Source organism: Bufo gargarizans, chromosome 2 (genome assembly GCF_014858855.1).
Source record: "Bufo gargarizans isolate SCDJY-AF-19 chromosome 2, ASM1485885v1, whole genome shotgun sequence".
NCBI classification, from domain to species: Eukaryota; Metazoa; Chordata; class Amphibia; order Anura; family Bufonidae; genus Bufo; species Bufo gargarizans.
Window position 1 is genome coordinate 622,474,327 of NC_058081.1, and position 26,027 is coordinate 622,500,353.

The window sequence follows — 26,027 nt, forward strand, 5'->3', positions numbered from 1 at the left end:
GAGGATTGATGGTGTCTTCAATGCTGAGAAATACAGGCAGATACTTCTCCATCATGCAGTACAATTAGGGAGGCGTCTGATTGGCTCCACAATTATTCTACAACAGGATAACGGCCTCAAACATACAGCCAATGCCATTGAGTACTATCTTCAGCATAAAGAGGAACAGGGAGTCCGGTAAGTGATGATATGGCCCTGACATGGCCCTGATCTCAGAATCATCGAGTCTGTCTAGGATTAAATGAATTGACCGAAGGATTTGAACAAGCCTACATCCAAAGAAGATCTGTGGTTAGTATAATAAACTATTAAACTATAACACTATTTTTGAAAAATATATATATATAAAATGCTGTGTCAAGTTGTACCACACTTGAATATAGTTCTATGTGTAGATTTATATTGTAGTATTGTCTACTGTCCACTGTGGTGTTCAGTAGTTCTCTGTACTGATCTTAAAGACAAGAAGTAGGATGGAGGCATGATGCAGTTTTCCAAACAGTGGCCTAACAAAGACCAAACCTTAGAGGAGTCTGCTAGTGATCCTGTTGCTCATGAAATACATGATAACAATGAAGTGGTTGCAGACGGCTGTAACTCAGCCCATCTGAGGAGAAATGATGGAGTAGAAGGATAATAATTCTGCAGAAAATGTCTTTGTAATGTACAAGTTCCCATACCCTCCCGATTGACCAGTAGGCACCTTTTCAAGTAAACTGTAACCATTAAATTTGTGCCACTGTGAATTTAAGTAAAGATATCTGTTGGTACAGTCTGAAATATATTCTTAAAGAGGCATCTTGTACAGGGGCCCAGTAGCTTCAAGTTACACTTATATGGTATGTGTCATTATTATATAGGAGACTCTTTCAGGAGACCCAATGCTGTTGAAATTAATTTAAAAAAATGAAAAAGCCAAAGATAAAGAAAGAACCCAAGCAAGCCAGCTGCATTATTAGGCTGACACTGTAACTAACTCATCATGAAATATTGCAGATTTGACCACATTAAATAGTGTGTCGCTTCTTAAACACCATGAAGAGCATTAATTATTGTGACATTTCAATGTCAGAATTCTGTCACTTTCCATCCTTTCCCACTGGCAATAGCAGGGACATAGAAAAAAACTCATCATATTTTACCTTGTAAGCCTGTCGGACGCCGCCATTATCTGCAATATTTTCTCCAAGGGTAATAATACCGCTTACCTAAAAAATGAGAAGTCATGATTTACTATAATTTATGATGTCTTCTGTGAAGACTTATCTTCAGTCTAATGTCACACATTAACTCTAATAAAAGGTTTAAGGTCAATAGCTCATTAAGCAGACAAAGCAGAGATGGAATTTCAAGTGAATATATCGAGGCCTAAGATTACAGCAAGCATTTTTGTGATAACTGAAACTTAAAGGAGCTCATACCTGTATTACATGGGCATCCAATCCATCAATTTGTTTAGTCAGCATGCAATACCAGATTTTTCTTGTGGCGACCACTTGAGCTTTCTCTGATAATATCGGCTAATTATCGTCAGTACCAAGAGCCAAACTTATACAGCACTTAACTTGAAATGACACACTTTCAAAGAGGACACCCCCAAAACATGGGACACATTTCCTGAATAGCTCTAACCTTTACTTCAAATAGTAAAGTTAAAAAATATCTATGAACTAGTCTTCAACTTTAGTTCTGGTCATGTGCTCTACTAGACATCCATCTTGTGTATAGAAAAGCCCACAGTGATGTTGTGCGCTTAACGATTTAATGTCATGCCATGTCTAAGTTACAGTCCTTTCAAATCCGTGGCAGGGTGCTCAAAATGTTGCCAGATTTCCAGTTATAGAGATATCTGAGCAGTGCTGAAGAGGTTTGGCACTTTTTATTGTGGAAATCGGTGGTACTGCAAGATCCCAGACTTCAACAATCTTCTCACTTTATCTTTGACTAGATATACTGTATGCTTTAAATCATGGTGACAAATTGTTCCTTAGTGTCTAGGCTATCCTACTTTGGAGGGACTTGAGAGAAAGTCACGGAGCCAATTTACAAATTGAGGAGGCAATCAATGCAATAGTGTAGACCTCTCTTCTCCAGAGGTCTACTAATGTGACTGTCTTTTCTAATGATGTCAATTCTCTGCGGACTTCATGTAGTAGATGTTTGCCTTCTTGCTCTGGAGCGCTCAGAAATTTATGGCAAAACCCGGCCAAGAAATGTTTTTACTTTAGATTTTTTTTATAAGATTGTCATTGAGAAATTCTTTTAATGTTACTGTTTGCTTTTTATTACAACATCACTTCTCACAAATTTCCTACACCTATAGCATAAAGTACAGAGTGATAATTCAGTAAAGACAACAAAAAGTACCCAACCATCTTTGACTATTGATTCAGTCCCATCAGTCTGGTCAGATAATCTTACAGAGTATTCAACCAACTAGTAAGAGAAAGATCACTCATGGCATATTTTGAGAAAGAGAAAAACATATAGGGGGTCATTTAACAAACTGGTGTAAAGTAGAACGAGTTAGTTGCCCATAGCAACCAATCAGGTTCCACCTTACATTTTGGACAGCATCTTTGCAAAATGAAATGAGAAATCTGAATGGTTGCTATGGGCAAATAAGACAGTTCTACTTTACACCAGTTAGATAAATGACCCCAATAGTACTCACATTTTGTCCACCGGCCAAGTCCCACGTGTAGTTGCCATATTGGTAGACCATGCATCGGGACTGCTCTTTGAAGTGCATTGCGGAAAAGTTACTCCACCAGTCGAACATATTTCCATCCTTGTCAAAATTCCGTCCTGTTAGGTAACAACCAACATTGAAATTCTTACAATTAAATGACATTTCCGTCATAATCCATGCACGCGATCGACAGCTGGATCCATTAATGGTTACATTAAGGAACATTGCTCCTAATTTATGCTGAGAGAAGACAATGAGGAAGAATGGAAATCAATATGCACCAAAACTATATGTGATAAATAGAGGTCTACCTCGTAGCCTATATTATCTATATATGATTTTATGCAAATGTTGTATGATTTTGTCTATATTACCTGTGTGTTTTTTTTTTATTAATATGCCAGGGGATTCTATATCTCATACCTTATTGTGTGACACTGACCCTGACCTGTACTAGGCCAAGTCATGGGATATACATCTCCTTTGGAAAGCACTTAACTCTTCCGGTAATCTAGTTAGACTCAATGCTAAAAGTTCAGTCATCATGGCATTCCTGTTGGAATCAAATTATCAATATGTTTGGCATAATGAGCTTGGGACCTGTGCTACTGGGAGCAGGAATACACATTCCCTCTTGTCATCCAATTAGCACCTGACTACTAGAAACTGTAACTTTTGGAACTGTTAAACAAGAAGTATCCTATTAAAGATATGCAGACACAATGGCCCCTTCCCAGCATGCCTCCAAGATCTTTGAGATAACATACCAGAGTATGTGTGAATGTTATGTGAGTTGTAACTCATCCCTGATAGGACCTACATTTCCATAACTTTAATAATTGCATGTGGTACAGTGAGGGCATCACAGGGAGTCCATACACCCACACATAGCAGCCTTCCTTCTGTACAATGTACAAATTCCTATCACAGCAGACAGGAAGACGTAGTTTGCTAATATGTAAGCATAGTTAATGAGTGCGTTCCCCAAAGGCTGGGCCAGAAATAGGAGGTGGATCCCTCTCAGATCAACCTTCTGTAATGATGCATAAGAATGCATGGCTGGAGATAGGCCAATTGACCAAATTTGGGGATCCGATCAACATTGGATTGTGTTTTGCATTCTCCCTATCCCAGGGACCAGAAAACAGACTCTTATCAGGCCATTTGCCATGTATAAGAACCTTTCTGTTTTAATCCTTTTATTTTGGTAACTTTTTTGCACCCCCCTATATAGATCTGTTATTTTTTTTATTTTTGTAACTACTGTACAAGTTTTTACATGAAAGCTAAAACCTTAATGGTTTGCTTATAAGGGCAGTTTGTGTTACCATGTGTAAAATAAATCAACCCAAGGCATTTACACCTGGGTCACGTGACAGAAAGTGTTTTTTTTTTGTTACAATTGTGAATTGGACATTGCACCCATTATAATGTCCTAAAAGCCTGGTGGGTCCATCGTGCAGTGTCATGAGCTGCCAATTCTATAAATATACCACTGGTACTTAGTATGAAAGCAGGAATTACTTTTAATCATTACCATTATCATCAAAGCCATGAGTGATTTCGTGACCAATGACCATGCCAATTCCCCCAAAATTCAATGCTTGAGGCTGTTGTTTACTGAAAAATGGAGGTTGAAGGATCCCAGCAGGGAATACTATAAGAAAAAATAGAATGTTACAGTCATTACTGTATGGCAAGCCATCTTAAACTATATCTCAAGACAAAGTTCTTTAACAATAACATTTGTGAAAACAGAAATATAATTGAACCCTTTTTTTGGAGTAACTCACCGATCTGGTTCCGGTTGGGGGAGTAGAAGGCATCAGCCACTGCTGCACCAATTATCCAACTAAAACAGAGTGACAGAAGCAACTATTATGATAACACCTTCAGTCTTTTGGAGGTTCATCATGTCTTTACATTCAGATGGAAAATGGTTGAGGGTAAGTATCATATATTATGTTTCGGAGGTCTAACTTATGTTCCTTGGCCCCAAAGCAATTTGTGTAACAGCTCCTCCATGTACCATATGTCATTCGTAATACAGGCTTCTTCTTATGTAGTAAATGGGCTTTTAGGATTTCATGGCTTATTGGGACTGGGTGCAGTGGCGTCTCTAGTAGGGATGAGCGAACTCGAACTGTATAGTTCGGGTTCGTACCGAATTTTGGGGTGTCCGTGACACGGACCCGAACCCGGACATTTTCGTAAAAGTCCGGGTTCGGGTTCGGTGTTCGTCGCTTTCTTGGCGCTTTTGTGACGCTTTCTTGGCGCTTTTTGAAAGGCTGCAAAGCAGCCAATCAACAAGCGTCATACTACTTGCCCCAAGAGGCCATCACAGCCATGCCTACTATTGGCATGGCTGTGATTGGCCAGAGCACCATGTGACCCAGCCTCTATTTAAGCTGGAGTCACATAGCGCCGCCCGTCACTCTGCTCTGATTAGCGTAGGGAGAGGTTGCGGCTGCGACAGTAGGGCGAGATTAGGCAGATTAACTCCTCCAAAGGACTTGATTAACTGATCGATCTGCAGCTGTGGATCATTGAGCTGCTGATCCTCAATTGCTCACTGTTTTTAGGCTGCACAGACCGTTTGTCAGTCTCATTTTTCTGGGGTGATCGGCGGCCATTTTGTGTCTTGTGGTGCGCCAGCACAAGCTGCGACCAAGTGCATTTAACCCTCAATGGTGTGGTTGTTTTTTGGCTAAAGCCTACATCAGGGTGAAGCTGTCACACCAAGTGCATTTAACCAGCAATAGTCTGTTCATTTTTTGGCCATATACAAAATCAGGGGCAAGCTGCGCCTGTCACCAAGTGCATTTAACCCTCAATGGTGTGGTTGTTTTTTGGCTAAAGCCTACATCAGGGTGAAGCTGTGACACCAAGTGCATTTAACCAGCAATAGTCTGTTCATTTTTTGGCCATATACAAAATCAGGGGCAAGCTGCGCCTGTCACCAAGTGCATTTAACCCTCAATGGTGTGGTTGTTTTTTGGCTAAAGCCTACATCAGGGTGAAGCTGTCACACCAAGTGCATTTAACCAGCAATAGTCTGTTCATTTTTTGGCCATATACAAAATCAGGGGCAAGCTGCGCCTGTCACCAAGTGCATTTAACCCTCAATGGTGTGGTTGTTTTTTGGCTAAAGCCTACATCAGGGTGAAGCTGTCACACCAAGTGCATTTAACCAGCAATAGTCTGTTTATTTTTTGGCCATATCCCAGTCTAATTCTGTCACTAAATCCATACCGGTCACCCAGCGCCTAAATACTAGGCCTCAAATTTATATCCAGCTAAATCTGTCCCTAGTGCTGTAGCTGGGCGAGTTATTTAGTGTCCGTTCAAGCACATTTCTTGTTCTGGGTTGAAATACAATTCCCAATTTAGCAATTTCATAATTTAGTGGTTCCTGCTATATCAGAGCTATTTGAAATCTATCCCAAAAAGGGTATATAATATTGAAGGTGCACATTGGGTCATTCAGAATAACTTCACACACACCCGCTACTGTGTATTTCCAAGTCTAATTCTGTCACTAAACCCATACCTGTCACCCAGCGCCTAAATACTAGGCCTCAAATTTAAATCCCTCTAAATCTCTCGTTACCGCTGTACTGTTGTTGCTGGGCAAGATATTTAGTGTCCGTCAAAGCACATTTTTTGTTCTGGGTTGAAGTACAATTCCCAATTTAGCAATTTCATAATTTAGTGGTTTCTGCTATATCAGAGCTATTTGAAATCTATCCCTAAAAGGGTATATAATATTGAAGGTGCACATAGGGTCATTCAGAATAACTTCACACACACGCTTCTGTGCATTTCCAAGTCTAATTCTGTCACTAAATCCATACCGGTGACCCAGCGCCTAAATACTAGGCCTCAAATTTAAATCCCTCTAAATCTCTCGTTACCCACCGCTGTACTGTTGTTGCTGGGCAAGATATTTAGTGTCCGTCAAAGCACATTTTTTGTTCTGGGTTGAAGTACAATTCCCAATTTAGCAATTTCATAATTTAGTGGTTTCTGCTATATCAGAGCTATTTGAAATCTATCCCTAAAAGGGTATATAATATTGAAGGTGCACATAGGGTCATTCAGAATAACTTCACACACACGCTTCTGTGCATTTCCAAGTCTAATTCTGTCACTAAATCCATACCGGTGACCCAGCGCCTAAATACTAGGCCTCAAATTTATATCCCGCTGAATTTGAATACAATACATTGGGCCAAATAATATATTTGTTGTTGTGGTGAACCATAACAATGAGAAAAACATCTAGTAAGGGACGCGGACATGGTCGTGGTGGTGTTAGTGGACCCTCTGGTGCTGGGAGAGGACGTGGCCGTTCTGCCACATCCACACGTCCTAGTGTACCAACTACCTCAGGTCCCAGTAGCCGCCAGAATTTACAGCGATATATGGTGGGGCCCAATGCCGTTCTAAGGATGGTAAGGCCTGAGCAGGTACAGGCATTAGTCAATTGGGTGGCCGACAGTGGATCCAGCACGTTCACATTATCTCCCACCCAGTCTTCTGCAGAAAGCGCACAGATGGCGCCTGAAAACCAACCCCATCAGTCTGTCACATCACCCCCATGCATACCAGGGAAACTGTCTCAGCCTCAAGTTATGCAGCAGTCTCTTATGCTGTTTGAAGACTCCGCTGGCAGGGTTTCCCAAGGGCATCCACCTAGCCCTTCCCCAGCGGTGAAAGACATAGAATGCACTGACGCACAACCACTTATGTTTCCTGATGATGAGGACATGGGAATACCACCTCAGCATGTCTCTGATGATGACGAAACACAGGTGCCAACTGCTGCGTCTTTCTGCAGTGTGCAGACTGAACAGGAGGTCAGGGATCAAGACTGGGTGGAAGACGATGCAGGGGACGATGAGGTCCTAGACCCCACATGGAATGAAGGTCGTGCCACTGACTTTCACAGTTCGGAGGAAGAGGCAGTGGTGAGACCGAGCCAACAGCGTAGCAAAAGAGGGAGCAGTGGGCAAAAGCAGAACACCCGCCGCCAAGAGACTCCGCCTGCTACTGACCGCCGCCATCTGGGACCGAGCACCCCAAAGGCAGCTTCAAGGAGTTCCCTGGCATGGCACTTCTTCAAACAATGTGCTGACGACAAGACCCGAGTGGTTTGCACGCTGTGCCATCAGAGCCTGAAGCGAGGCATTAACGTTCTGAACCTGAGCACAACCTGCATGACCAGGCACCTGCATGCAAAGCATGAACTGCAGTGGAGTAAACACCTTAAAACCAAGGAAGTCACTCAGGCTCCCCCTGCTACCTCTTCTGCTGCTGCCGCCTCGGCCTATTCTGCTGCTGCCGCCTCGGCCTCTTCCTCCGCCTCTGGAGGAACGTTGGCACCTGCCGCCCAGCAAACAGGGGATGTACCACCAACACCACCACCACCACCTCCGTCACCAAGCGTCTCAACCATGTCACACGCCAGCGTTCAGCTCTCCATCTCACAAACATTTGATAGAAAGCGTAAATTCCCACCTAGCCACCCTCGATCCCTGGCCCTGAATGCCAGCATTTCTAAACTACTGGCCTATGAAATGCTGTCATTTAGGCTGGTGGACACAGACAGCTTCAAACAGCTCATGTCGCTTGCTGTCCCACAGTATGTTGTTCCCAGCCGGCACTACTTCTCCAAGAGAGCCGTGCCTTCCCTGCACAACCAAGTATCCGATAAAATCAAGTGTGCACTGCGCAACGCCATCTGTAGCAAGGTCCACCTAACCACAGATACGTGGACCAGTAAGCACGGCCAGGGACGCTATATCTCCCTAACTGCACACTGGGTAAATGTAGTGGCAGCTGGGCCCCAGGCGGAGAGCTGTTTGGCGCACGTCCTGCCGCCGCCAAGGATCGCAGGGCAACATTCTTTGCCTCCTGTTGCCACCTCCTCCTTCTCGGCTTCCTCCTCCTCTTCTTCCACCTGCTCATCCAGTCAGCCACACACCTTCACCACCAACTTCAGCACAGCCCGGGGTAAACGTCAGCAGGCCATTCTGAAACTCATATGTTTGGGGGACAGGCCCCACACCGCACAGGAGTTGTGGCGGGGTATTGAACAACAGACCGACGAGTGGTTGCTGCCGGTGAGCCTCAAGCCCGGCCTGGTGGTGTGTGATAATGGGCGAAATCTCGTTGCAGCTCTGGGACTAGCCAATTTGACGCACATCCCTTGCTTGGCGCATGTGCTGAATTTGGTGGTGCAGAAGTTCATTCACAACTACCCCGACATGTCAGAGCTGCTGCATAAAGTGCGGGCCGTCTGTTCGCGCTTCCGGCGTTCACATCCTGCCGCTGCTCGCCTGTCTGCGCTACAGCGTAACTTCGGCCTTCCCGCTCACCGCCTCATATGCGACGTGCCCACCAGGTGGAACTCCACCTTGCACATGCTGGACAGACTGTGCGAGCAGCAGCAGGCCATAGTGGAGTTTCAGCTGCAGCACGCACGGGTCAGTCGCACTACAGAACAGCACCACTTCACCACCAATGACTGGGCCTCCATGCGAGACCTGTGTGCCCTGTTGCGCTGTTTCGAGTACTCCACCAACATGGCCAGTGGCGATGACACCGTTATCAGCGTTACAATACCACTTCTATGTCTCCTTGAGAAAACACTTAGGGCGATGATGGAACAGGAGGTGGCCCAGGAGGAGGAGGAGGAGGATGAGGAAGAGGGGTCATTTTTAGCACTTTCAGGCCAGTTTCTTCGAAGTGACTCAGAGGGAGGTTTTTTGCAACAGCAGAGGCCAGGTACAAATGTGGCCAGCCAGGGCCCACTACTGGAGGACGAGGAGGACGAGGATGAGGAGGAGGTGGAGGAGGATGAGGATGAAGCATGGTCACAGCGGGGTGGCACCCAACGCAGCTCGGGTCCATCACTGGTGCGTGGCTGGGGGGAAAGGCAGGACGATGACGATACGCCTCCCACAGAGGACAGCTTGTCCTTACCCCTGGGCAGCCTGGCACACATGAGCGACTACATGCTGCAGTGCCTGCGCAACGACAGCAGAGTTGCCCACATTTTAACCTGTGCGGACTACTGGGTTGCCACCCTGCTGGATCCACGCTACAAAGACAATGTGCCCACCTTACTTCCTGCACTGGAGCGTGATAGGAAGATGCGCGAGTACAAGCGCACGTTGGTAGACGCGCTACTGAGAGCATTCCCAAATGTCACAGGGGAACAAGTGGAAGCCCAAGGCCAAGGCAGAGGAGGAGCAAGAGGTCGCCAAGGCAGCTGTGTCACGGCCAGCTCCTCTGAGGGCAGGGTTAGCATGGCAGAGATGTGGAAAACTTTTGTCAACACGCCACAGCTAACTGCACCACCACCTGATACGCAACGTGTTAGCAGGAGGCAACATTTCACTAACATGGTGGAACAGTACGTGTGCACACCCCTCCACGTACTGACTGATGGTTCGGCCCCATTCAACTTCTGGGTCTCTAAATTGTCCACGTGGCCAGAGCTAGCCTTTTATGCCTTGGAGGTGCTGGCCTGCCCGGCAGCCAGCGTTTTGTCTGAACGTGTATTCAGCACGGCAGGGGGCGTCATTACAGACAAACGCAGCCGCCTGTCTACAGCCAATGTGGACAAGCTGACGTTCATAAAAATGAACCAGGCATGGATCCCACAGGACCTGTCCGTCCCTTGTCCAGATTAGACATTAACTACCTCCCCATAACCATATATTATTGGACTCCAGGGCACTTCCTCATTCAATCCTATTTTTATTTTCATTTTACCATTATATTGCGAGGCTACCCAAAGTTGAATGAACCTCTCCTCTGCCTGTGTGCTAGGCCTAAATATATGCCAATGGACTGTTGCAGTGGTGGCTGACATGAAGCCTGATTCTCTGCTATGACATGCAGACTAATTCTCTGCTGACATGAAGCCAGATTGTCTGTTACGGGACCTCTCTCCTCTGCCTGGGTGCTGGGCCTAAATTTATGACAATGGACTGTTGCAGTGGTGGCTGACGTGAAGCCTGATTCTCTGCTATGACATGCAGACTGATTCTCTGCTGACATGAAGCCAGATCCTCTGTTACGGGACCTCTCTCCTCTGCCTGGGTGCTGGGCCTAAATTTATGACAATGGACTGTTGCAGTGGTGGCTGACGTGAAGCCTGATTCTCTGCTATGACATGCAGACTGATTCTCTGCTGACATGAAGCCAGATCCTCTTTTACGGGACCTCTCTCCTCTGCCTGGGTGCTGGGCCTAAATTTATGACAATGGACTGTTGCAGTGGTGGCTGACGTGAAGCCTGATTCTCTGCTATGACATGCAGACTGATTCTCTGCTGACATGAAGCCAGATCCTCTTTTACGGGACCTCTCTCCTCTGCCTGGGTGCTGGGCCTAAATTTATGACAATGGACTGTTGCAGTGGTGGCTGACGTGAAGCCTCATTCTCTGCTATGACATGCAGACTGATTCTCTGCTGACATGAAGCCAGATCCTCTGTTACGGGACCTCTCTCCTCTGCCTGGGTGCTGGGCCTGAATATATGCCAATGGACTGTTGCAGTGGTGGGTGACGTGAAGCCTCATTCTCTGCTATGACATGCAGACTAATTCTCTGCTGACATGAAGCCAGATTGTCTGTTACGGGACCTCTCTCCTCTGCCTGTGTGTGTGCTGGGCCTAAATATATGCCAATGGACTGTTGCAGTGGTGGCTGACGTGAAGCCTCATTCTCTGCTATGACATGCAGACTGATTCTCTGCTGACATGAAGCCAGATCCTCTGTTACGGGACCTCTCTCCTCTGCCTGGGTGCTGGGCCTAAATTTATGACAATGGACTGTTGCAGTGGTGGCTGACGTGAAGCCTGATTCTCTGCTATGACATGCAGACTGATTCTCTGCTGTCATGAAGCCAGATTGTCTGTTACGGGACCTTTCTCCTCTACCTGGGTTCTGGGCCTAAATTTATGAAAATTGACTCTTACAGTGGTGGGTGACGTGAAGCCTGATTCTCTGCTATGATATGAAGACTGATTCTCTGCTGACATGAAGCCAGATTGTCTGTTACGGGACCTTTCTCCTCTGCCTGGGTTCTGGGCCTAAATTTATGAAAATTGACTCTTACAGTGGTGGGTGACGTGAAGCCTGATTCTCTGCTATGATATGAAGACTGATTCTCTGCTGACATGAAGCCAGATTGTCTGTTACGGGACCTTTCTCCTCTGCCTGGGTTCTGGGCCTAAATTTATGAAAATTGACTCTTACAGTGGTGGGTGACGTGAAGCCTGATTCTCTGCTATGATATGAAGACTGATTCTCTGCTGACATGAAGCCAGATTGTCTGTTACGGGACCTTTCTCCTCTGCCTGGGTTCTGGGCCTAAATTTATGAAAATTGACTCTTACAGTGGTGGGTGACGTGAAGCCTGATTCTCTGCTATGATATGAAGACTGATTCTCTGCTGACATGAAGCCAGATTCTCTGTTACGGGACCTCTCTCCTCTGCCTGGGTGCTGGGCCTAAATTTATGACAATGGACTGTTGCAGTGGTGGCTGACGTGAAGCCTGATTCTCTGCTATGACATGCAGACTGATTCTCTGCTGACATGAAGCCAGATTCTCTGTTACGGGACCTCTCTCCTCTGCCTGTGTGTGTGCTGGGCCTAAATATATGCCAATGGACTGTTGCAGTGGTGGCTGACGTGAAGCCTCATTCTCTGCTATGACATGCAGACTAATTCTCTGCTGACATGAAGACAGATTCTCTGTTACGGGACCTCTCTCCTCTGCCTGGGTGCCGGGGCCTAAATATCTGAGAATGGACTGTTCCAGTGGTGGGTGACGGGAAGCCAGATTCTCTGCTATGGAACCTCTCTCCAATTGATTTTGGTTAATTTTTATTTATTTAATTTTTATTTTAATTCATTTCCCTATCCACATTTGTTTGCAGGGGATTTACCTACATGTTGCTGCCTTTTGCAGCCCTCTAGCTCTTTCCTGGGCTGTTTTACAGCCTTTTTAGTGCCGAAAAGTTCGGGTCCCCATTGACTTCAATGGGGTTCGGGTTCGGGACGAAGTTCGGATCGGGTTCGGATCCCGAACCCGAACATTTCCGGGATGTTCGGCCGAACTTCTCGAACCCGAACATCCAGGTGTTCGCTCAACTCTAGTCTCTAGCTTTCAAATTTTGGGGGGGCACACTGGGGGCCAGGACAAAAGTAGGGGGGGCAGCTATAACAACGATACATTTACACAAGTATGCTTAGAAATGCTACGATACTTTACCCAATACCTAAAACCGCAATAGGAAAGAAAAACCCCAATCACTCAGATTTCAACATGTCCTAGCTGCCTGGGCATGCTGGAATTACTCCAGATACAGCATCTACCAGCTGTGTCAAGTCCCCTTCTCTTTGTCACATGGCATGAACCGATAGTATCGCTATCGGCGAGCACCTGAAGTACTTGTACTCAGTATTATTATAGGAGCGGATCCGTCTGTGCAGACACCAGACGGATCCGCTCCGAACGCAAGTGGAAGTAGCCTAGGGGATCTGTGGATGACCCTTATGGAGGGGGATCTGTGGATGACCCTTATAGAGGGGGATCTGTGGATGACCCTTATGGAGGGGGATCTGTGGATGACCCTTATGTAGGGGGATCTGTGGATGACCCTTATGGAGGGGGATCTGTGGATGACATACCGTTTATAGCATCTTATGCTATATGTGTCATCCACAGATCCACCCCATATCAGTGTCATACCGGGATCCCTCTCCCTATAAGGCCTCATTCACACATCCGAAATTTGCATAACGGAATTGCGGACCCATTCATTTCTATAGGGCAGCACGACGTGCTGGCGGATACGGAAATGCGGACCCGCACTTCCGGGTCCATTCCGTTCCCGAAAAAAAAAAATGCCAACCCGTACATTGCCGCTGTTATGGATGTCTGAATGGAGCCTAACAGTGTCATCCACAGAGTGGCACAGATTCCCCCCCCCCCCAATAATCGTGTCATCTACAGATTCTCGTCCCTATAACAGTGTCATCTACAGATTCCCCGCCCCCCCCATAACAGTGTCATGACATCCACAGACCCACGATCCCCCTCCCTATAGCACTAAAAGAGTATCATCCACAGATCCTTCCCCCCTATAACAGTGTAATGACTCATGACATCCACAGATCACCCTCCCACCACTCACATTTGAACATGATTTCTCTAAACGGTAAAGTAGTAAACACTGTAATCATCCAGGCTGCACTGACAGTAACTTTAAAGGGGTTCTGCACTTTCATTTAACTGATGATCTATCCTCTGGATAGATCATCAGCATCTGATTGGCGGGGGTCCGACACCCAGGACCCCCGCCGATCAGCTGTTTGAGAAGGCACCTGTGCTCCAGCAGCACCGCGGCCTTCTCACTGTTTACCGCCGGCCCAGTGACTGACATCACGACTAGTATCAACTAGCCTGAGCGCGGCTAAGCTCTGTTCAATTGAATGGAGCTTAGCCGCACCCACGCTAGTTGATACTAGTCGTAACTCGTGACATCACTGGGCTGGCGGTAAACAGTGAGAAGGCCGCGGCGCTACTGGAGAGCCGCTGCCTTCTCAAGCAGCTGATCGGCGGGGGTCCTGGGTGTCGGACCCCCGCCGATCAGAAGCTGATGATCTATCCAGAGTATAGATCATCAGTTAAATGAAAGTGCAGAACCCCTTTAACTTTTAAATCAGGAAGATTCAGGGGCAGCCGCCAGCCAGCTCTCCTCTCAGTCTTAGGGCTCTTTCACACTTGCGTTGTCCGGATCCGGCGTGTACTCCACTTGCCGGAATTACACGCCGGATCTGGAAAAATGGATCCGTCTTCAAAATGCGTTCAGTGTTACTATGGCAGCCAGGACGCTATTAAAGTACTGGTTGCCATAGTAGTAGTGGGGAGCGGGGGAGCAGTATACTTACAGTCCGCGCGGCTCCCGGGGCACTCCAGAATGACGTCAGAGCGCCCCATGCGCATGGATGACGTGCCATGTGATCACGTCATCCATGCGCGTGGGGCGCCCTGACGTCACTCTGGAGCGCCCCGGGAGCCGCACGGACGGTAAGTATACTGCTCCCCTGCTCCCCACTACACTTTACCATGGCTGCCAGGACTTCTAGCGTCCCGGCAGCCATGGTAACCATTTAGAAAAAACTAAATGTCGGATCCGGCAATGCGCCGAAACAACGTTTAGCTTAAGGCCACATCCGGATTAATGCCTTTCAATGGGCATTAATTCCGGATCTGGCCTTCCGGCAAGTCTTCAGGATTTTTGGCCGGAGCAAAAAGCGCAGCATGCTGCGGTATTTTCTCTGTCCAAAAAACGTTCCGGTCCAGAACTGAAGACATCCTGATGCATCCTGAACGGATTTCTCTCCATTCAGAATGCATTAGGATAAAACTGATCAGGATTCTTCCGGCATAGAGCCCCGACGACGGAACTCTATGCCGGAAGAAAAGAACGCAAGTGTGAAAGAGCCCTTAGTCACAGTCAGATCTAATCTCTCTAGTTAGGGTACTTTCACACTAGCGTTTTTCTTTTACGGCATAGAGTTCCGGCACAGGGGCTCTATACCGGAAAAGAACTGATCAGTTTTATTCCCATGCATTCAGGATGCATCAGGATGTCTTCAGTTCAGTCGTTTTGACTGATCAGGCAAAAGAGAAAACCGCAGCATGCTACGGTTTTCTCTCCGGCGAAAGAAACTGAAGACTTGCCTGAATGCCTGAATTTTTTCCCATAGGAATGTATTAGTGCCGGATCCGGCATTCAAAATACCGGATCCGTCTTTCCGGCCTGCGAAGACCGGTAAAAATGTGAAAAATGTACAAGACGGATCCGTCTGTCTGCGTGACAAGCGGAGAGACTGATCCGTCCTTGCAATGCATTTGTGAGACGGATCCGCATCCGGATCCGTCTCACAAATGCTTTCAGCCAGCTGCAGATCGGCGGATCCGGCGGGCAGTTTCCGACGACGGAACTGCCCGCCGGATCACACTGCCGCAAGTGTGAAAGTACCCTTAGAATAGAAAGAGACTTAGTCAGTCCACTCACTCACTACTTGTAAGTTGTAGTACCTTATATTATTAAGTTAACCTGAGTGTCCTGCTTGCTACACACCGTCACCACTAGGTCAGTCTCAGTCCAGTCTGTCTGTCTGTTCGGTATCGGTAGGGCCACACCAGGCCACGCCACGCTACGCCACACACTGTCTCGTCTGTCTCAGTCAGTCTCTAGTCTTGTCTGGCCCTGGCTGGCTTAAGCAAGTTAGACTACAGGCAGTGGGCGGGCTGCTCACGGTGACGTCACACGCCTAGGAGGAGGAGCAGGAGCGCCTCCCGCACTGCTGCCAGTAGTTGAATGAATTCAGATCAGCTGAGCTAGTCTCGACTAGGTGATTGAGACTAGCTCAGACACTGAGTCTGACTCAACTGGTATGGGGCTGTGGGCGGGGCTTAAGACGTGGCGGGGGCGGGGCTTATGACGTGGCGCGGCGGCAGTGGGTGGAGAGTGAGACTAGAAGAAAGTGAGAGAGACCGCAACGGCAGTACGGCACCCGGGCACCAAGACTCAGTCAGATCCTCAGACTGAGATGTGTGAACTTAGATGTCCGGTAGGAGTGCCTACACAGTGCGCAGCAGGCAGCACAGACCAACACTAGTATCAAAATGAATGGGGGACATTTTAGTTGGGGGGGCACATGTTTGCTGGATCCCCCGTGGCCCCCTCTAGCCCCCCCCTGGCGACGCCACTGACTGGGTGCAACTGCAACCTCTAAAAACCCTAAAGATATGCTTGTAGTTCTAATTGACTTTGATATTTTTATGGAATTATTCAGTTTCCTCAATGACTTTTGGAAAGTTTTTTCATGGTCATTTGTGGGTTCACCCAACTAGGAAGATAGACATCCATGGACTGTTTTTATGTAGACAGGGTTTTGTAGTATTTTGAAATATAGTGTTGGAGCATCCTCAGTTAATAGAGGGGAGTCCCTGTTCAGGGTCCTCAAGAGAGCAACTGCAAAGAATTCTGGAGACCCTGCTCATTACACAGGCAGCTGATTGATTCCAATGGACAAAGTGTAATGCTTCCTTTTCTCTGTGGTGACTTTGCATTGAAACTGAACAATTGCCTCTAGGTTCCTTCACACACTACAATCACTGGGTGGTTGTTTACAGTGGACACCCAGTTATCCAACTGCCAGGGCCCCTAGTGAACACTTGGAATCTGTAAGGGAACCTGGCCACAAGTATTCCGTTGCCATACAATACCACCACAGAGCAAATGAGGCATTACATATTACCTATGGGGTTCTCTTTAAACATGACAATATGGGTGTAAATACTTACGCATCAGGGTCGACTGGCTCTCTTAGCTTTTTTAGACTCTTTTGTGCTGTAGATTTTAGGATTTCCAGTATGTTCTCAAAATATTTCTCTTCGCTAAAGTTTAACTGCAGTGAAAAAGGAAAAAAAAATAAGAATCGGCGTTTGATGCATTAGATGTATCCAGCTTGATTTGTATTTTTTTATGAAGTCGTTATATTTGTCAGGCTGACTTTCAATACTATTCAGCTTGTGAAAGCATTGCAATTACGTTGACCTTCTCTCTCCTGTATAAGCATTTTATGAAAGCGCTCAGAACTGTCACAAGTACTGTTCAAGTTACTGCAAATCAAAGGAACTCCTGCCAGATGTCTGTGACCTGGAGAAGATGACTTGAACCGCAGGAGCCAAAACAAATGACACTCAAAGCTATTTTAAAATGCGTGTCGGTGAAGAGCTGTCTTTCTTTCTTGAATTGTTATGTCACAATTAAAACTGATTTCAACCCTTCAATGTATTCTCTAAAGAAAATAGAGATTGGGGAGAACATACTGAGAAGCCGGCTCAGAAGTAAAGCTGCAATTACCTACTGAGTACTGCCAATTTCACATGCAGTAGCGTACCAGCAGCGGTAGCAACACATTAGGGGCCCAGCTGTGACCCCAACACACTGCACCATCTTAATTCTCCATCATAATAACTTCATATTACGGAACTAGCACAATAACATTTAAAGGAACAAATTGGATGCTATAAGGGAGATTTAGCATTGCTATAATATCCAGATGAACTGCTAGATGCAGATGCAGCATAGATTTCAGTGGTCTTCTACTCCAAAAAAGTGCCACATTCACCAAACCCACTTTTGGTGAAAATAAATCAAATGCTTCCTCTGGTGAGGCAGGGGATATCAAAACCAGCATAGCAAGTGTCATTCTTGATAAATGAGGGCCTATGTGCCCTTCACATTTTATTTAAGGTGGAAATGCATTGATTTTGTCCTGACAACCGATTCCATCTTTTGCATTCTGCGCTGAAATGCTTCTTTGCCTATCCCTTGGTTCAATTCCATCATAATGTAAAAATGAAAATGATCACTTGAGCACTCATGAAGATATACTAGGCCACATGAATGATGGCACTTTCTTCTAACCATTACTTAGTTGTACAAAGTGCCACCACTGTTGCATCTGTACTACTTCAGAAGAGTTGGATAAACCCAGTAAATCGCTGATAAGGTACTTACTGATGCAGACTCCTGGTCCAGTTTATCATTTTGATCTTCTAGAATATAGTCTGGATAACCAATTTGCTCTTTAATTGACAGTGCCTATAAAATGCAATAACATTGTAAGAACATGATTCATGCAGTAGTGCTGAAGTCATCGGTCCCTACTACTCATTTCTTCTCTCACGCATTCATAGACATCTACAATATACACAGTGCAAATCTCATATCTGCAGAAATCACTACTGCAATAATTGCTTGAAAAGATGCATTACTTATGGTAGTGAGCTGAAGTTGTCATTAAGGTATGTTGTAGTATAACTAATATGGCTACAATAGAACCTGTATTTTGCTTATAAAAATTTAATGTATAAACAGTATGCAGGAAGCTCCTTAGCTCCCTCTAGTCCCTTCCCAACATCCACTGTATATGTGATGTGGGTCCTTTAAAGATAGTACCTGCTGAGGAGCTGAGTGGGCATCAGTATTTAACCCCTCCAATCCCTGGTCAGTTGCCACCATAGCATCTGAGGGGTAATATACTGGAAGCCTGCTGCTCACTTTTACCAAACACCTACCTGCGATGAGATTGTATGAGCTATTTGATTTCCATGACAGCCCTGGACCCCAGGACTGCCAATGTAAACTTTATTTTAAAGGGAGTCTTTCACTGAATATGACCATTACTGTCACGGACGGTGTACAGGAAACAAGACAATGCAACATGCATATATGACTCACTGGATCCAAAGCTAAGGAACCAAAAGGGAGACCCCTGCACAAGACCTAGCACTTTCCCTGGCTGCTCAGCCTATGCAAAGATCCCAAAGGTGGATGGTTGCATATCCACGTACCTCGACTAAATAACCCCTGAACACCCTACAATAGTCAGGGGACACGACCACCGGCTCCCTACACCAGACACGGAGGGAGTCAGGGTCACCTGGGATCCAGCAAACAGAAAATAACAGATAAATGTACAGCACTTAACTTTGTAGCAGACTGGGAAACAGGATCAGCATGCACACACACTCCAGGAAGAAGTATAAGCCGCCCAGTAATGCATTATGGGGCGGAATTTAAAGGGATGCAATCAGTCCAACTACATGACAGCTGAGAGAGGCTAACGAGATGAGGAACTGAACATCACAACAAAGAAAACTCAAGGAGGAGGTTCTGAAAGGCTTCTGTCAGAGCTTCTCAGCTGTCTGGTTGTGACAGTACCCCTCCCTCTACGAGTGGACTCCGGACACTCAGAGCCCACCTTCTCAGGGTGGGACCTATGGAAAGCCCTGATGAGACGAGAGGCCTTAATGTCCGTCACTGGGACCCACATCCTCTCCTCAGGACCATAACCCTCCCAATGAACAAGGTACTGGAGAGAACCGCGGACAAGACGAGAATCCACAATCCTAGAGACCTGAAATTCAAGATTCCCATCAACTATAATCAGAGGAGGAGGCAAAGGCGAGGGTACAATGGGTTGAACATAAGGTTTCAATAAGGACTTATGAAAAACATTATGGATCTTCCAAGTCTGAGGAAGATCAAGACGGTAGGCAACAGGATTGATGACAGACAGGATTTTGTAAGGCCCAATAAACCTAGGACCCAACTTCCAGGAGGGAACCTTCAATTTGATATTCTTGGTAGACAACCACACCAGATCACCAACATTCAGGTCCGGACCAAGCACACGTCTCTTATCTGCCACACGCTTATATCTCTCACTCATGCTCTTTAGATTATCCTGAATCTTTTGCCAAAAAGATGACAAAGACGAGGAGAATCTGTCCTCATCAGGTAAACCAGAAGACCCCTCTCCCGAGAAAGTCCCAAACTGCGAATGAAACCCATATGCACCAAAAAATGGTGACTTATCAGAGGACTCCTGACGACGGTTATTTAAAGCAAACTCAGCAAGGGACAAAAAAGAACACCAATCCTCCTGATTCTCCGCCACAAAACAGCGCAGATATGTCTCCAGATTCTGATTGACGCGCTCCGTCTGGCCATTCGACTGCGGGTGGAAAGCAGAAGAGAATGACAACCGAACCCCCAAGCGAGAACAGAAAGCCTTCCAGAATCTGGAAACAAACTGTGTGCCCCTATCAGAGACTATGTCTGAAGGAATACCGTGCAATTTGACAATGTGATCAATAAATACCTGCGCCAGCGTCTTAGCATTGGGCAAACCAGGAAAAGGGATGAAATGCACCATTTTGCTAAAACGGTCCACCACCACCAGAATCACAGTCTTCCCCGAGGAACGAGGCAGGTCCGTTATGAAGTCCATGGACAGATGTGTCCAAGGACGGGAAGGAATGGGTAGGGGAAGGAGAGGACCTGACGGCCGTGAATGAGGGACTTTGGCACGAGCGCAAGTCTCGCAGGCTGCCACAAAACCCTCAACCGACTTACGAAGCACAGGCCACCAGAATCTCCGAGCGATGAGATCCAGTGTGGTTCTTGCCCCCGGGTGCCCAGCAAGGACCGTATCGTGGTGTTCCTTAAAAATCTTGTGTCTTAAAGCGAGAGGCACAAACAACCTCCCAGGAGGACAAAGATCAGGAGTCTCTGACTGGGCTGCCTGCGCCTCTGCCTCCAATTCAGAAAAAAGAGCAGAGACCACCACACCTTCGGCCAAAATGGGACGCGGGTCTTCAAAATTCCCGCCTCCCGGAAAACAACGTGACAGGGCATCTGCCTTCACATTCTTAACCCCAGGGCGGAACATGACAACAAAATTAAATCTTGAAAAGAACAAAGACCATCTGGCCTGTCTCGGGTTCAGACGCTTGGCTGACTCCAAGTAGGCCCGATTTTTATGGTCAGTAAACACGGTAATAGGGTGTCTGGCTCCCTCCAGCCAATGGCGCCATTCCTCAAAAGCCAACTTGATGGCCAACAATTCCCTATCTCCCACATCGTAATTTCTCTCTGCGGAGGAGAGTTTTTTCGAGAAAAAGGCACACGGTCACCATTTGGCAGGAGAGGAACCCTGAGACAAGACCGCACCCACACCCACCTCAGAAGCATCAACCTCAACTATGAAGGGTAAAGAAATATCAGGTTGCACCAAGATGGGAGCGGAAGCAAAACTCTCCTTGATATTAGAAAAAGCCTTACGCGCCTCTACCGACCAAGAAGAAAAATCTATTCCCTTTCTGGTCATATCAGTGAGTGGTTTAACAATAGAGGAATAATTCAAAATAAACTTCCTGTAATAATTGGCAAAGCCCAAAAAACGCATCAGCGCCTTCTGATTCTCAGGAAGCTCCCACTCAAGCACAGCGCGGACCTTCTCGGGGTCCATGTGAAAACCAGAAGCGGAGAGAAGAAACCCCAGAAATTGAATTTCTGGAACCGCAAACACATATTTTTCCAGTTTCGCATATAATTTATTCTCCCGCAGGATGAGCAAGACCTGACGTAAATGTTCCTTATGAGTTTTGAAATCGGGAGAAAAAATCAAAATGTCATCCAAATACACTAATACAAATTTTCCCATCAAATGATAAAAAATGCTGTTCACGAAATGCTGAAAAACGGCTGGGGCATTCATCAAACCAAAAGGCATAACCAAATTTTCAAAATGGCCCTCAGGGGTATTGAAGGCCGTCTTCCATTCGTCTCCTTCTCTGACCCTGACCAGGTTGTATGCCCCTCTTAGATCTAATTTGGAAAAGACTTTAGCCCCAACAACCTGGTTAAACAGGTCCGGGATCAGAGGAAGTGGATAAGGGTCACGAATAGTGATACTGTTCAGCTCCCTGAAATCCAGACAAGGTCTTAAAGAACCATCTTTTTTCTTAACAAAGAAAAAACCAGCGGCAACAGGTGACTTCGAGGGTCGTATGTGTCCTTTTCTCAGACTCTCAGAGATATAAGCACGCATAGCAATCCTTTCAGGTTGGGAAAGATTGTATAAACGAGATTTAGGCAGCTTGGCGCCTGGGATGAGATTAATAGGGCAATCGTACTCCCTGTGCGGGGGCAAATCCTGAACTCCACGCTCAGAGAAGACATCCGAAAATTCAGAGAGAAAAGATGGTACAGTCTTAGTAGCAACCTCAGAAACAGATGTCGTGAGGCAATTCTCTCTGCAAAAGTCACTCCAACCATTTATTTGCCTTGCTTGCCAATCAATGGTGGGATTATGTTTAGTGAGCCAGGGTAGCCCCAACACTAGAGGAGTAGGCAAACCGCTAAGGACGAAACATGACACATCCTCAACATGAGCATCACTCACAATTAAACGGATATTGTGAACTATGCCCTTTAATGATTTCTGAGAAAGTGGAGCGGAATCAATAGCAAAAACAGGAATATCCTTTCCCAAAGTGCGCACCTGGAAACCATGAGTTATTGCAAATTGATTATCAATGAGATTGACCGCTGCTCCACTATCCACAAAAATCTCACAAAAAATGCTCTTGCTCTCTAGCGCCACCCTAGCAGGCAGGACAAAACGGGAACTACAAGCAAACGGAAAACCTTCAATTTCCGCCTCAACCCTGCCAATAGTAACAGACGGAACATTTTTAAAAGATTTTTTTGTCTTTGTTTCTTTATTACTCCCAGAGAACTGCCTGAATCTCCTAGAGGGACAAACATTTGCCAAATGATTTATACCTCCACAACAAAAACAAACCCTCCCATGCGGGCTGAATCTTCTATTGTCAGAAGCAATCAACCCCAGCTGCATGGGCTCCTGCTCAGAAGGGGCTGACAGCGACTGAGACCCCTGCGCACAGAATGGGACCGCTGCACTGTCCTGGGACTGAGTATGACAGGAAGGAGAGATCTCTCCTCTCTCTCTAAGACGCCTGTCAATACGAACGGCCTGAGACATAGCAGAGTCCAAGGAAATAGGCCTTTCATGAAAGGCAAATGCATCTTTCAATCCCTCTGAAAGACCATGGTAAAATTGACTTCGGAGTGCAGCATCATTCCAACCAGTATCAGCTGCCCATCTCCGAAATTCTGAGCAGTATATCTCTGCGGATTGTTTACCCTGGCATAATAGATGTAGTCTAGACTCAGCCAGAGCAATACGATCCGGATCATCATATATCTGACCCAGGGCTAAAAAGAATTCATCCACTGAACGGAGGGGCCGTGCCCCCTCCGGCAGCGAAAAGGCCCAGGACTGAGCGTTACCCCTGAGCAGCGATATAATGATCCCCACCCTCCGTTCCTCATCACAAGAGGAATGGGGAAGAAGGCGAAAATGGAGTTTGCAAGCCTCTCTAAAACGCACAAAATTCTCACTACCCCCGGAAAACGTATCCGGGAGCGAGATCTTAGGCTCAGAACAAACTCCATAAACGCCAGCTGAACCGGTCACTTGAAGCTGAGAAAAAGTCCTGCGGAGATCAGCTACCTCCAATGAAAGACCCTGAAGGCGTTCAGCCAAAAGTGAAACCGGATCCATGCTTGAGACGGTTTTGGCGGCTTATAATGTCACGGACGGTGTACAGGAAACAAGACAATTCAACATGCATATATGACTCACTGGATCCAAAGCTAAGGAACCAAAAGGGAGACCCCTGCACAAGACCTAGCACTTTCCCTGGCTGCTCAGCCTATGCAAAGATCCCAAAGGTGGATGGTTGCATATCCACGTACCTCGACTAAATAACCCCTGAACACCCTACAATAGTGAGGGGACACGACCACCGGCTCCCTACACCAGACACGGAGGGAGTCAGGGTCACCTGGGATGCAGCAAACAGAAAATAACAGATAAATGTACAGCACTTAACTTTGTAGCAGACTGGGAAACAGGATCAGCATGCACACACACTCCAGGAAGAAGTATAAGCCGCCCAGTAATGCATTATGGGGCGGAATTTAAAGGGATGCAATCAGGCCAACTACATGACAGCTGAGAGAGGCTAACGAGATGAGGAACTGAACATCACAACAAAGAAAACTCAAGGAGGAGGTTCTGAAATGCTTCTGTCAGAGCTTCTCAGCTGTCTGGTTGTGACAATTACAGACCACTCGTATCAGATTCTCCATTACTTTCCCCAGATTACTATGGTACCTTTCATATTGGAGTCCATCGCCGATTTTCTCCAAAAAACACTTTTATACCATATGGTAATTAGGTTCTGAAGGTGCCCAGGGGCGGCGTTCATGCGGCTAGTGCCCAGGCCCCTCAGCGCTTTGCTTACGAAAACCCCTCCTCTTTCACCCTTCTGGCCCGCCCTTGTTTAATCTGATTACCTCCTCCTCTATGTCTGAAATCCCACGTCCTCGCCGCTCCACACATTCTTGGCGCGTGTGCACTGCATTGCCCATTATGGGCAGAGGAACAGGGACTTTGAATGCGCATGCGCCAGCCTGTGCAACCTGATCCAGCCGGCGGAGGCACAGGATTTCAGACGGAGAGGAGGAGGTAATACGATTAAACAAGGGCGGGCCAGAGGGGTGAAAGAGGAGGGGTTTGGTAAGCTGTTTTTTGGAGCAAATCGACGATGGACTCCAATATGAAAGGTACCATAGTAATCTGGGGAAAGTAATGGAGAACCTGATCTGAGTGGTCTGTAATGGTCATATTCGGTGAAAGACTCACTTTAAGGCCTGCCTCTGGTTGGACTTGATAAGAACACAGTGATAGGCCCTTCCTATAAATAATAAATGCCTTTCAAATGGCAGAAAATAATGGATGAGTAAAATAGCCAGTCACAATACCATAAATACGTCCCGTTTCCAAGTGTGACTCATTTTTAAAGATAATTTTATTATTTATATGTATCAATAAAGTGTTATATTTTTCATAGACCTGCGCTTTATTGTCTTATGTTTTTGATACATTGCCGTTTGCGGTAGAAATGATCTATCAATTGAAGTCGATTCAAGTTCCCCCAAGAGGGGGTGGGGGGAAATAAAATGCAAAAAGCTTATAAAAATATAAAAAGAAAGAATTAAAAATTCATAGCTCCCCTTTCCATCTTTTTAAAGTTATAACATTGGGTCAGTAAAAAAATCTGTAATCATACTAACCCACAGAATAAAAGTAATGTGTCAGAATTCTGTAAAAATGAAATCCATAAAAGAGATTCCTAACCATTTAGAATATTTTTCCAGCTCAACCATATTAATTGGTGCCATTAGAAAGTACAACTTGTGCCACAAAAAGCAAGCCCTTATAATGCGAATGGAAAAATAAAAAAGTTATTTCTTTTGGAATACAGGGAGTACAAAACAAAAATGAAAAAAATGAAAATGCCGGTGGCTGGCAGGTGGCTGGAATTACAACAGATCTATGTCTGTACAGGAGGTTTGGAATCTGTGTCATAAAAAAAGCTGTAAAGATGTGTTAAGACATTATCGAGCAAAGAAAATTGGTACTAATACTAAAAAAGAGCATGATGTTAAAAGGTGGACATTCACTTTAAGGGGCATTTAGAGGAGCATTAGTTATTAGCATTCCCTAAGATTCATCATTATTTCAAGAATGTAAACATCCTACAGTAGCTGTTTTCCTTTTCTTGTTTTGATATTGTAATTTTATGAGAATTTCCAAAGTAGGAGTTGTCTTGAAGCTAAAGCAGTGTGGCCAGGATGAGACCACCCACCAGGCCAGGAGAAGCAGAATGTTCTCATCCATCACAGTCTTATTTATTAAACACTGGAATTCCCTGATACAAAACTCAATAAATCCTCCAATCAAGGGTTAGCAATTCATTTCTGAGATGTTGAATTTTTATAGGGATCCT

General features: G+C 46.0%; 1 protein-coding gene across 1 annotated transcript in view; it reads right to left on the reverse strand.

The window, feature by feature from the left end:
* The window catches only part of MMEL1 (membrane metalloendopeptidase like 1), a 202,866-nt gene that overhangs the window by 14,571 nt on the left and 162,268 nt on the right, over positions 1-26,027 (reverse strand). Inside the window, exons 15-20 of the mRNA XM_044278346.1 lie at positions 18,316-18,399; positions 17,094-17,197; positions 4,486-4,544; positions 4,230-4,349; positions 2,675-2,808; positions 1,143-1,208 (exon numbers count right to left, since the gene is read on the reverse strand). Of these exons, the coding sequence (XP_044134281.1) occupies positions 1,143-1,208; positions 2,675-2,808; positions 4,230-4,349; positions 4,486-4,544; positions 17,094-17,197; positions 18,316-18,399 (567 nt within the window). The remainder of the gene's footprint in view (positions 1-1,142; positions 1,209-2,674; positions 2,809-4,229; positions 4,350-4,485; positions 4,545-17,093; positions 17,198-18,315; positions 18,400-26,027) is intronic.